At 35.7% G+C, this 13,266-nt stretch overlaps 1 protein-coding gene across 1 annotated transcript in view; it reads left to right on the forward strand.

The window, feature by feature from the left end:
• The window catches only part of SNTG2 (syntrophin gamma 2), a 303,349-nt gene that overhangs the window by 217,832 nt on the left and 72,251 nt on the right, over positions 1–13,266 (forward strand). Inside the window, exon 9 of the mRNA XM_050894130.1 lies at positions 1,478–1,605. Coding sequence (XP_050750087.1) covers positions 1,478–1,605 — 128 coding nt within the window. The remainder of the gene's footprint in view (positions 1–1,477; positions 1,606–13,266) is intronic.

A 13,266-nucleotide genomic window follows, 5' to 3' on the forward strand; every position in this document is an offset into this window, starting at 1 on the left:
TGGGACAAATAATTTTGGTTCAGAGACAGCACAGACGCCTAACTTTGACCTAAATATCTATCCTTCTCAGCTGCCTTTCTGTAAATAGTATTGCTATCTTTATAAAAGAGTGAAATGCTCAACTGTCATGGTAGTGCGGAGATATAAATACCAATAAAAACTTTTCAATTTATCATTTTTATGCATTCTATAAGAAACTCCTAGCTCATGCTATTGTTTATTTAATAAGCATTTTTTTAAGCTCATAATCATGCTCATAAATCTCAGTTGGTACACTGAGCAGTGGTTTCCAGCATTTTCTAATCTGTTTCTAATTTAATTGATTTTTGCCTGTAAACGCTATTTTGAAATCATTTGCAAACAAAACCAGTTACCATATTTTTTGACAATTTGGGCATAGTTCTGTACTTTCAGTCATTGATACAATGATGTAAACCTCTGGATATTATTTCACAAGGAACAAACTGCATATTCTGCAAGTGTATATCGACTAAGATGTATATCTCTCTGCAGTTTCCTGAGTGTTTTAGTGCTAGTGGTTCTGTGACAACTTTTAAAATTTCATAAATATTTTCTTTTTATCATGTTTCATTCCTGATGCCTTCATGCACTATTTAGTTGCAATAAGATGCTACATATATGAGCAGGCTGAACAGTCTGTACATAAGCTCTAGGTTAGGTTTGAGTAGACCCTTTTATCAATAGCTATATATCCAGGCTAATTCCCCTAACTTAATTTGCATTTGCACACATTTGATTTAAGATTATTTTCTTTTGTATGCCATAGTTACATGAAATGAGTAGATTGTAAAATTTTATATTTTCACTATTCTGGGATCTGGACATCCTTTACTGCTTCGATAGTATCAGCAATCTTGCCTTCTAGTAGAAGCATTTGAAGGAAAACTTCAAAGATGAAATTTCAAAATTCATCAGTCCGTATATGGATAGTGATAACACAGAAATCAGAATTTTAAATCTACTATTAAATAACATTATGGATAAAAGTCACAATGTGCAAATAAGAAACCAGTATTCTCTAATGTAGTCTTTACATTAGGATATTATTTGTGTCTGTTTCTCTGATGATTGTTCGAGGCATGTAGAAGAGTTGCACAGACCAAATTAATTTAAACCAAAAATGTATTTTATGTTGCATTTAGAGAAAATTCAGGACATTTGTGACTAAAAACTATTTCCTTTTTATTGTCAGTTATAAATGTTAACAAAAATATAAATATCTTTAATGTTAAAGTAATACTGAAATTAAGTCACAAGCATAATATCCAGATACGTAGCGTTTCTTTCTACAAGAATGCTTCTTTTTATTTCTCTACTAAATCCTGAGTTTCTTGAATAGTTTTATTGCTATGATTATTCACTTCTGAGACAAGCAGAGCCAGAGATGCATATTCATGTTTTTTTCACTATATTGTCTGATAAACTGCACTTACTGATTCTCATTTATTCTGCACAGGCTCCATCATCACCTTCTTCACCCATAGCTAATGAACCAAAATATGAGAAGCGCTGGCTAGACACCTTATCAGTTCCTCTGTCAATGGCTCGAATCTCGAGGTACAAAGCTGGAACAGATAAATTAAGGTTTGTAATCTAAAAGGGGAAGCACTGGATTAGCTAGCTGTACCTAATATTTTGCTGTGGAGTGTTGGCTCTGTAAAAATTCTTTGAGTGGAGACCTGAAAGTCTTCTTATTGAAAACTATGCAGTCCATCTTCTCTTGAGATTAATGGCATGCATGGTGATTACCAAAGATAAAGTAAAAAAGGACAATAAATATAGCTCCTACAAATATGTTTCTATAATCTGGTGTATCTTGGGAATTTAGTTAGCATCAGCAGCTAGTACAGAGGTTAAGCTTGGTGTTACTTGAATTAATTTTTAATGTACTACATTTCATTCCGTATCTCTAATAGAATACTTCTATATTCCCAAATTCTAATATTGTCGATTAACTGTCCTTTTTCTTTACAAATGATAACATAGTGCACGATCATCATGACTATGCTGCATATCATTGTCATATGGAAACTTGTATTGACAAGAGATTAGTACATGGTACAAAATATTGCATTTTTGATCGTAGAATCTTTTTGCATCTCAGAGACCTAAGTCTTGATTCATAAAGTAGCCCTGGAATAGGATGTCAGAGGTGATTTTCCTGGACTTCAGGAAAGATGAAAGCAAAAGTGAAATTTAATAAAGCTTCAATAAATAATATGCTTGAGAAAGGTTTAACACATCACAGCATGCATCAGCTTTTTTCTGCAAACCATTCCATGTGGTAAGACTGCCTCAAATCTACCAGTAGTTGTGGTCCAAGTAGTCCACAGTTCTCCATACGTATGAGAAGAGGAGTTCATTCAGTGTTGTTATTTTCCATTTTCTTTATAGGTTGCCCTATATTTATTTACTTCTAATTCTTGTTAATGAGAGAATTGGAATCTCTATTGAAGCATCCACTCTACAGGTCACCTGCTATCAGGAGATACCAGAAATTCATGTGGATAATTTTCTTGATCTATGCCAGATTTGTTACCTGTTTTCTGAAAATGACCTGAAAAACATTATTTTTCTAGTAGGACAGTTATGCTGCTTTCACTTAGAGCAATTAGTCTCCTAAATCAGTTGGCAACTCCTCTCCTAGACTTTGTGTTAAAGCATCACAGGTGAATAATAATAAATTGTCCAGAAAAGTTTTAGGTTCTTCCACAGTCTTTGTCTGAACTCTTAATTCCATTTTATTTAGTCTTTCATCACTTCCTCCACCACTTCATGTGGTCCGACCCTTCCCAATCTATCACAACCCTCCAACCATTAGAAGTTCTCCTGTCAGTTAAGTGAACAAATCTCTGTGTGCACATTTAGACATCAACTCATCACCAACTTATCATCAATGTTCTGAAATGTAAAGGGTAAGTGGAAGAAGATAGAACATTAAACCTCTGAGTTCAGTTATGATCCTGATAGTTTGAAGCAGTTTCACTCCTGTTCTGTGCACTGTATGCATTAGATGGGGCAATCCCAAGGGGTTCCAGTTCCCAAAACAGTAGCGTGTGCATTTTGAGAATTCTTTGAAGTAAAACACCTTCTGATATTGTACTGGCTCTGGCTGAGATGGAGTTAATTTTCTTCATAGCAGCCCATATGGTGCTGTGTTTTGGTTTGTGACTAAACAATGTTAATAACACACCAGTGTTTTGGTTGTTGCTGAGCCGTGCTTGCACAACATGAAGGCTTTCTCTTTTTCCTGCTCTGCTCCCACTCAATGAGTAGGCCGGGGGTGCGCAAGAAGTTGGGAGGGGGCACAGCCTGGGCAGCTGACCCAAATTGACCAAAGGGATATTCCATGCCATGTAACATCATGCTCAGCAATAAAAACTGAGAAGAGGGGGTTTGGGGGAGCTAGCCATTGCTTAGAGACTGACTGGGCATCATTCTGCTTGTGAGATGGTGAGTGGTTGCTTTTGCATCGCTTGTTTTGTTGTGGGTTGGTTTGTTGGGTTTTTTTCCTCTTCCCTTTGCTTATTAAACTATCTTTATTTCAACCCACGAGTATTCTTGCTCTTCCTTTTCTCTCTGCTGTCCCACTGGAGAGGGGTGGAGGAGTGAGTGGCAGCATGGATGCTTAGCTGCTGGCCCAGGATCAACCCATCACAGATATATTTTTCTTGTAAGGATTGAGAAGCTTTGTGCTTTCAGTTTCAGTCTTGGAGAGACACATTCTCTTGTGATGCATCTCACTCCCATATATATTTAGTATACACAGCAGTCCTTTATTCCTGGTGGTTTTTTTTCCTTTTTGTTGTAAACACTCTAAAGAAAGATGAAATCGTTTCATAAAGCCTATAACTATCCCATGATACTTTAGTTCTCCTAAATGCTCCTTGCTTATTTTGGTAAACCAACAAGAACATCTATATGAGCATTAAAGGAATACCACCTTGAGATTAACTGCGGATGAGGTGTTTCCTATGCTCTTACTAAAGGTGTTTATTTGTGCGTGAGGGATACCAGACTGTTCTTACCCTATTCTCTCCTCCTCTGAAATACATGTACATATTTTTACTATTACCCACTTGTATCCTTTCTTTTACATTTCCCCATGTTCATATAAGCATGAATTCCAACATTTGTCTTCAGTAATTGCTCTCTAAAATCAAGTGTCTGCTTTGCATGAAATAAAACCTACAAGCAATTACAAGTATAAATGGTGGCATCAGTCTAGATAACAATCCTCCTTTCAACCATATCTACACATCTCTGCTCCCTTTCACATTTCAACCATCAGTCTAAAGTCATTTGAATGAGTCCATGACAATTCCCCTGAATGTATCATGGATCCTTCTGACCAATTTGCTAATTTTGCCATTCTCTGAATATTTACTTGGAGCCTATTCGCGTACATTGGTAGACAGCATGCCTGCTTTTTCAGTATTAAATGAGTCCATGAGTCTATATGTCATCCTTGTAACTTTTTGTCTCCCTCATGTTTTTTGTCATAACTTTGTTTTGTTGCAGTGCTTCATTGTATTTTATCCTCTAAGTTACCTCAGTTGATCTTGAGAAGGTGCACTGACACCAGAACAGCCAGATTACTTTTTAAGTCTGTGTTGTTGAAGTATTGGAACTACCTTCTGTAGTGTCACACACACAGCTGTGTGCCTTCTCTTCAGCTAGATGGACTGTATGAAAGGTCTTTTGCTCTACTTCCTACCTGAATTAAATTCAGAGAGGTCTGTATCGTTCTTTCCATCAAAATTATCTACACCCCGTTGGCTTTTGACATTGCCTTGTAACTATGCAAAATGTTATGGCTTGTGAAAGGATATTGAAGCCTGTATGATTATTTTGCTATCCACTCACAGGTAATGCACACTCTGCTTTCTTCAATCCTTCTTTTCCCTGATAGAAAAACAGCTTTTTCAGCTGTGAAATTCTTGCAGTTGGCTACAGCAGACTTAGCATACTTTTGTTACTAAAATCAATCACAGACTGATTGTTTTAATATGTAGTATTGTATATTCTATGTATAGTATCTGTAAGTCCAACTACTCTTGCTGTTCTGATGTCGTAAACTGCTGTCAGCCAGTCTGGATGGTCCCTCTGACCTCATTCACTTTTCTTCTCCATCATATTCAAGATTGTTTCATATTTTCAGTGTTCTTTTTCTGGTGGTGTAAATAAGCTCTGACTTTCAGATAACCTTAGGAACGAGAAAAAGATTGTCTGTTGTCAGGTCAAGCAGAGTCTGATATGTTACTGAAGGACATCTTTTTGTTGCCTTTATTTTAAAAAAATACAGAGTATGACAATGTATGGCATGTCAGCATCTTGCTCAATATTTTTGACCATTTTTCAGTTAGAAACATGCTATATACCTAGAGTTGTCTGTTAGACTGCAGTATACTTTTATTGCAGTTTAGAACAAATCTAGTCTAATCTAATCAGATTAGGCTATATTATTTCCTTTGTGGTTAAACTATGCAGTTTAAATTCCTCTGTACTTCATTTGAGTTTTCCAGTAACTTTGGCGAAAAAGGGCATACTTTTACCTCTTGTGTCATGAGATGGCCAGGAATACCTGTATCTATTTGATTGCTATTCTTTTTTCATTATAAGAGAAAGGAGTTACCTTTGACTTCCCATTTCACTTGACTTTTCATTTTATTTTTCCCAGGAAGTCTTAAGACTGGTGACTTAATGACACGAGTATATATTTCATATATTTTAGATTCTGTCAGCACCATACATATTAACAGTAGCAAGAGAGAATGGGATAGATTTTTTTCCTTCCTTATACATAAAGAGGACTGAATGTAAATACTGCAGAGTGGGACTGTGAAGTATGTTTATCCATATCACAAAACAAAAGCAAAAAAATTCCCCAGAATATTTTAAAGGAAAGATAAGAAATGTAGTAGATGTCATTCCTCTTCTCAACAGAAGAGAAACATTGTATTAACTACTGAAATCACCTTTAATTAGTGTATTTCATATTGTTGATATAATTGGAGTCTGTCTGAATTTTTCTATGCAGCATGCTGATTAGTCTTTTTGATTACTTATTAATTCAATAACTTTTTTATTCACTTGCCTTTATAATATAGCACCAATACTCCTATCGTTCTACACTTCTCACCAATCCATCAATGTCATTTTTCTCTGTAAGAGGTAAGGTAATATACACAGTAAGAACTGTATTCCTGTGAATACTCTTAATTGCTACCTGGTAATGGAAACATTTTTTGAGTGTTGAGGATAGAGTTGGTCACTAAATGTGATGTAAGTTTAACAGAGAAATAATGAGATCAGTAAGTCTTTCTCACCCAAAGGAATTTGTAGTTCATGGTATAGTTTGGGGTGTTTTTATTTTTAAGATCGAAAAGTAAAGATAGATAGTCTTATAGAAGGTGGAGAACGTAGTTCATTCATTTATAATCTTTCATTTTTCTTACAGAATGTTTAAATCCTTATTTGGAAAAATGTATAGATAAGTATTTTTAGTCCTTACAGCAGATACTGACAGTACTATATAATAATTTTTGTTTGCTGTATTGACTGGAGCTTTAAGTGAAGGTACAATAGGTATAACCTTTTCAACATTATGAGTTTAGAGACTGGAAAAAAAAAATTGCTTATTTGGAAGATGGAAATTAAATTGGAGAAATGAGTGGAGTGGAAGTAATTCAGGCCCAGTAGCTATAGGCCCATGTAGCTATGATCCCCATTACAAAACAACTTAATTAGATTTAGGTGTTATTTTCTATTTCTTGGTATTCTGGCCATTGCAATTACTACAGAGTATTGTGTGATTTTTTTAAATGGAGGTTTTTGGGTTTGGGGTTTTTTTAATTGGCTCACTGGTTTCTTAACAGAATCTTTCTGAAGGATTCTATTTTCCATTTTAACATTTCAGTGAGTTAACAAAATGCCTTTAATTAGATAAATAAATTGGAAAGTAAGAAATGGAATAAACCATTTTGGAAAGGTATAAGAATTAAACACAGTCTCTCTGAGTTACAAAAGCTGAATGAGTATTTGCTCACAGTTTTCAGTAACAATTATGTTGAACATGAGGATAAGAAGAACGAGTATGTACCTGAAAGATACCACAATCAAACTAATATGGAGCAATAGGGTGGGAGACAGTGGCAGAGAGATTAAAGTCTAATAAAAGGTAAGATGAAAAAGAAAGTATAGGTTTGGAGGGATGATATTAATAGCTTGCCTTAAGGGCTATTTGACTGATGATGCAGAAAACAGTACACTAATTGAAATAATTGGTGACAGAATCAGCATCATCAGTACAAAAGAGGAGCACAATGTGTTATGAAAGGATGGAACTATTGGAAATGGGATGCAATGTAATAGTACAAAGTGCAGGGGGATGACATTAAGGATTGTTACTACAACAAAAAAACCTATGAAATAGTTTTTCATGGGAGCCTGGTGAAGCCTTTTGGTAGATGGCAGCAGAGGAAGGCAAAGACTGGGTACAGTAGTTAGGCAGAGAATAGCTTTGAAAAACTGCTGTCCTGCAGACTTGTAAAGGAGAAAGAGATATTTTAGAGTATAGCAGGAGAAACACTTTCCAGAAGTCAAAAGCACTAAAACCATTATACAAACACTACTAAGACCCCATCTAGAATCTATGTACAATTCTGGTTATTCAAATTAAAGCATAAAATTTTCTATTGGAAATTTTCTCTTTTCTCAAAAGGTATTGTACTGTCACTAGCTGTTCCTATTTTTAGCTGTAGTGTTTTAGGATTTGGCAACTGGGGTTTCCTTTGGCACTTACGGAATTTTGACTTTTTTCTTTTTCCATTCTGCATAGGGTTGGAAAGTGACATTCATTTTCAATGGCTTTTAGACCTGATAGCCTTGTAATAAAATTGATATATTTCGCTGTGGGGAATGTTTTGTGATTTCTACCATGCCTATTGATTTTTTGACTGTAGTTACAAAGTACTAAAACTAGCTTGGCATCTGCCTGTATTGGAGTCCATTCTGTAACCTTTGTTCTGAATTTGTTGATCTTCAGAGCACTCCAGCAAGCACTTTATTATGCCTTTAGGAATATGAGGCACAGGGCAATTTATTGTTTTTTACTACATTGTTCAGGTGATATGTAAAAAGAATAAGCCATGAAGTCAGTGGATTTTTTAAAAAAATTGTGCTATGTACAGTTTTTTAAGGACTGCCTGAAGACTGCTGTGTGTGTTTTTCTTTAAAAGCATCATTAAAATAAGTGTTTCCAGCATGTTTGTCACAATTCTGCTCAAGCAGCAAGACATTCTAGAAATCAATTGCAAGGGATCAGGTAAATGCAGGCTACAGAATAAGATCTGCTCAACAAACTGTAAACAGAAAGATACCCGAGAAACGACCAGGCATTCTGCAGATCTCTCCACAATTCTAGCCACTTACCCTTGGCTAGAATAAGCTGCTAAATCAGAGAAAAATCAAGGTATAGGCAGGAAAAAGAAGCTAGACAGGAGCTATGCCACACAGAATAAAAGATCAGTACTGAATATTGATTCTTACATATTAGGACCACTTTAGTACCTGTTCCTTATGTGAGAAGTGATGTAAAATGTTTTGGCCAGAAATTAAACGTACTTTTGGATGCAATATATTTGCAGTCTAAAAGTGTATCAAAAATCAGTGACATGAAAACTAAGGAAATTGCTGTTTCTTGCGCTCTAGGGCAATACATTCACATGCTTAAATACATCCCTTTAATTCTGTTCAGTAGCATGAAGCCAACATAAGGAGAGTGAGCTGGTTTATTTTTTGAATGTTCATCCTCACAATATTTAGCTTCTAGTTTTAAAATCTTTACTGCAAGTAAGTGCACAAGCAAAAATGAAGCACTTTCATTCTTTTCAGGATGCGTGTACTCAGGAACCATTTCCGCTTTCCCCCAAAGATGATGTGTTGCTCTGGAAAATTGATGTGACACCTCTTCACTCTTGTTTTTTCTAGTAAATAGCATCCCTTAGAAGACGGAATGGTGGATCACACCATGGCATATTGCCAACAAGCAGAAGAAAAGGCAAAATAAGTCCTGTCCCCCAAAAAAGATAATTACTCTCGGAATTGTTCATATTAATATTACCACTGAGTTCAAAGAATTATTACTGTTTGTTTGTTTGTTTTTGGAGAAGTTGAGACTTATTTTGTCTTCTGCTTGCTGACAACATACTAAATTCTAATCCACCAGGATTAGCTCAGCAAGACTCTACCCCCAGATGTCTTCAATAAATGCCTCAGGATAAATAGCCTTGAGGTTCTGCAGCAGACCTACTTGCTTCCCACTAACTTTGACACCAAAAAAGAAACAAAATTCTGGAACAAGCTGAATATGTTGAAGTCTGTGATGCTCATTACTTACCTTTATCACTGTTATTTTACAAAATACCTATTTGTTCAAGAAATACATATTTTCAGAGGAGTGTTATGAGAAAAAAAACTGATTTGCATTGTGTTATCTTATCAATAATAATAATACTTATATGATCAAGGTATATTGCTCTTTCTTCTGAAAGCAGGGAGTATTTAGATTTCAAAGAAATCCACCACATTACTAAGTATAAGTCAGTCAAGCACATGGACATCTATTTTTCCCTAACAAACATTTCTGAATTTCATAGACAGTATAAATTGGATATTTAAATCATGTGGAGAATTGAACATCTTGAAGAAGTAATCCTTTGCGTATAATTTGAACATAATGACACTGATGATCTCTGTAGTCATGACAGAGATTTGTTGTCGTGAGCTGTAGACTCTCCTCATGCCAAAAGACTTATAGAGCTTGAACCTGAACCTGAACTGGCATTACAGTGGCAGGCAGTCCAATAATTATTATCCAAATATAGATTTTGTTAGCCATCTCAAGTATATAAAAGCATTCCTAGAGACACTTACTTATGTATTATATTGGAGATTGAAGCCATTGACATATCAAATCAGCTCTGAAGACATCATTAAGATAAATCCAGTCTTCCTACAAGGGATACTGTGAAATACAGTTGAGTGATTTATTATTTAAAATTTTAACCTCTCCCACACACTTCCATTGTGCTTAAGGAGCAATTAGAAAATAACATGCATCTTTATTATCCTAGTGATTGAAATAAATTGTAAATGCTTGCATTAAGACTTTTTAAAAATACAACTGAAGGGTTTTTAACTTTGATAATAATTATTTTGCCAATGCATTCAATAAGATGGTGAAACCGATCTTGTTTGATTTGCTAATTTATATTTAATAATATTTTCTTGTACTTCCTGAGTAGAATTAACATGTGACTTATGCTCTGAATCTAAAAAGACATCTGCATGTCAATAACCTAAATGCTGTGGGACCATTCACATGCTTAAAATCTTTGTGGGACTGGAGTTTAACGGATGAGAGTCTTCTCACCTGACTGTAGACATCTAATAGTCATTTACCTATGAATGTGCTGAATCCCTGGACTCATCTTGGAGTCAACGGAGAGAAATAAGCATCTCCAGAGAGTGATCCAGCTCACCTATCTTGTGCACTTGCTTATGATAAAACAAAATAGTTCCTGAGCTTAGCATGACTCACTTACAGAATCATCAAATAATTCAGGCTGGAAGGGATCCTGGAAGTCACCTAGTCCAGCTCCCTGCTCCAAGTATGTCTAATGAGAACATAGTGCTCAAGGCCATCTCTTGTCAATTCCTGAACACTTCCCAGGATGGAGATTCCACAGCCCTGCTGGGCAACCTGTGCCAGTATTTGATCACCTTCGTGGGGAAAAAAGCAAAACAAAAATCTAATGTTGAATTGAAATTTGCCATGTTCCAGCTTGTGTCTGCTGGCTGTCATCTATATAATTAGGCAACAGAACTTTATATGCTTGAATGGGGTGAAATCCATCTCACTTGAATTACCACTAATTGATAATTGTGCTGGAATTATAAAACACATATTAATAAGTATATATACACTCCATTCTCCAGCCCACCACAGTGGCTGATCCTACTACACATTCTGCACTCGAGAGACAACAGTAGTACACTGATACTGCATATAGCTTTCAGTCATTCAAGCTGCTCCTATTTCCCTGCAAGACTCCTCCACCTCTTTCTTCCATACAAATAAAGCATGCTGAGACTGTAATTCCTCAGTTTTTTCTGTCTGCAGCAAAGCCAAATACCTCACACCTGCATCCCACTCTCTTTTCTCTTTCAGCTGGCAATATTACCCTTGTTCTTTCTCTTCAGTAGTGCCAGTGTAACTATTTGTGTGACTTCGTGGGGAATAGGATGAGAGGTCTCATGAACGCTAAAACTGTCCCCTCTCCCACTATCCTTTTCTTCTGCACAAGTTACTGCAAATCTAATGGAATACAGCTGCTTCTACTGCCGCATCAGTTAAGAAAATATCTGTAGAAGCATAATGTCTGTGTTACTTCAGTTACCTTACTTCAGTATTCCCAAGTTTAATACAAAATAAACCAAAGTTACAATACTGGAAGCAAAATATTCACAAAAAAACCCAAACATGAAATGCAATCCAAGTTTGTGTTTAATACTTTGATATCTTTTTAGCTACATAGTTTCTATTAATAGTCCAATTATGGAAGCAAATTTGAACATTTTTAAGATATGAGGCTATATGTCATTTACAATACAAAATCCCATTATTTTTAACACAGAATTTCAAAGAGATTACATAATTCACATAATTCTTTTTTGGGAATTTCCATTCAGATCCACCCATAGTCCACAAAACTTCAGGCTAAATAGAAATTCTAGCAAGAGGGCCATATAGTAGTATAAACGAGCCACTAGAAAATGCTGCAAGAAAAGCAGTAAAAACTCAAGTCAGGCATCAAAAAATCATACAAACAGGAAGGAAGACTGATTTACGATGTGGGAAGATGCAAAGCTGATCAAATCTGTCTGTATCAGCATGGTAGTAAACTTCAGATGAAACAGCTGCTGTCAGACAAGCACCTAGGTTTTTATTAAGGAAATACAATAAAACATTAAGATAAGCCTAATGGAAAGATGGTTTCACATGCCACAGATACTGAAAATTTTAAAGTATATTTTGCTGGAGTTCTTAGCCTCCAATAAAGTAAAAATTCAGCTTTTCCCATTTCAGCTGGCACTGAAAATACATTTTCTCTTAGAAAAGTCTTTGGATTTAACACCTCTGTAGTAGCTAACTGCTCGTACAGCAAAATATGGTTTATTAATATTAATTAATATTAATTGTTTAAAAGTGTCAATGTCAGGAAGAGAACTTAAGTCTACCAATGCCCATCTGTCATTCTGACTGCCATTCTCACAAAGACAATGTTTATTTTATTAAAAGAAATTAATGCAGTAAACAAAACCCAAGAGAGACCAGGAATGCAGGTCCATTCATCATTTCACCGTGAAAGTGAGATAGAAAGAGGCTGAGTATAGAAAACAGTGCCTCATACTCCTTAGTGGAAATGCTTGCAGGAAACAAAGTTACAGACTGGGAGACAAATGTGAAAATAATAAGAAATGTGAGGGTAATTCAGCCCAAATTTCTAGAATTTAGGAAAAGCAAACATTCATTTCTGGTTCTAGTTGCAATAGTCAGTACAGTCATAGCAGTAGTAGAAGAGATGGGAATTTCCTCTTACTGTGTTTTAAAATGGGCTTGCAGCCTCAGGGAAAAAAAAAAAAACAAGACAAGTCATCTTATTTTGTGGTGACAAGATGACTTCATAGCACCTTGAGACATCTCCAACTTACTATTTGGTATAAATGGAAAGCTCATCCTTGTCAGCTAACAGGAATAGGTGCTTAGTTGTGCCTCTTCAATTTTTTCTTTTCTTTGTTTTGAGGAAACGGAGAAAGGCATGGTATTTAAGCCTCTAGAATTTAGTTTCTCCTGAATTCCAGTGCTGTCTTGGTGCTTGCATCAGTTGTTTCACTTAAAACAAAAACCTCAGCATTCATTTTATTAAGCTTTTATTTTTAATTTGGATATTTGTTTTTACTTGTAGCCTTATATACACTATGCTTTTCAGACCACAGTGTGATACATGTAACAATATATTATGGGATCTGTAGAGGGAAACTATTGTAACTGAAGGCAAGAAATAATCACAGTAAAGTTGAGTAAGTGTCGTGGTTTAGGCCCAGCCGGCAGCAAAGCACCACGCGGCCGCTTGCTCACTCCTCCCCCCTCGGTGGGATGGGGAGGAGAAAATACAGCAA

This window comes from Gymnogyps californianus, chromosome 3 (assembly GCF_018139145.2).
Source record: "Gymnogyps californianus isolate 813 chromosome 3, ASM1813914v2, whole genome shotgun sequence".
NCBI lineage: Eukaryota > Metazoa > Chordata > Aves > Accipitriformes > Cathartidae > Gymnogyps > Gymnogyps californianus.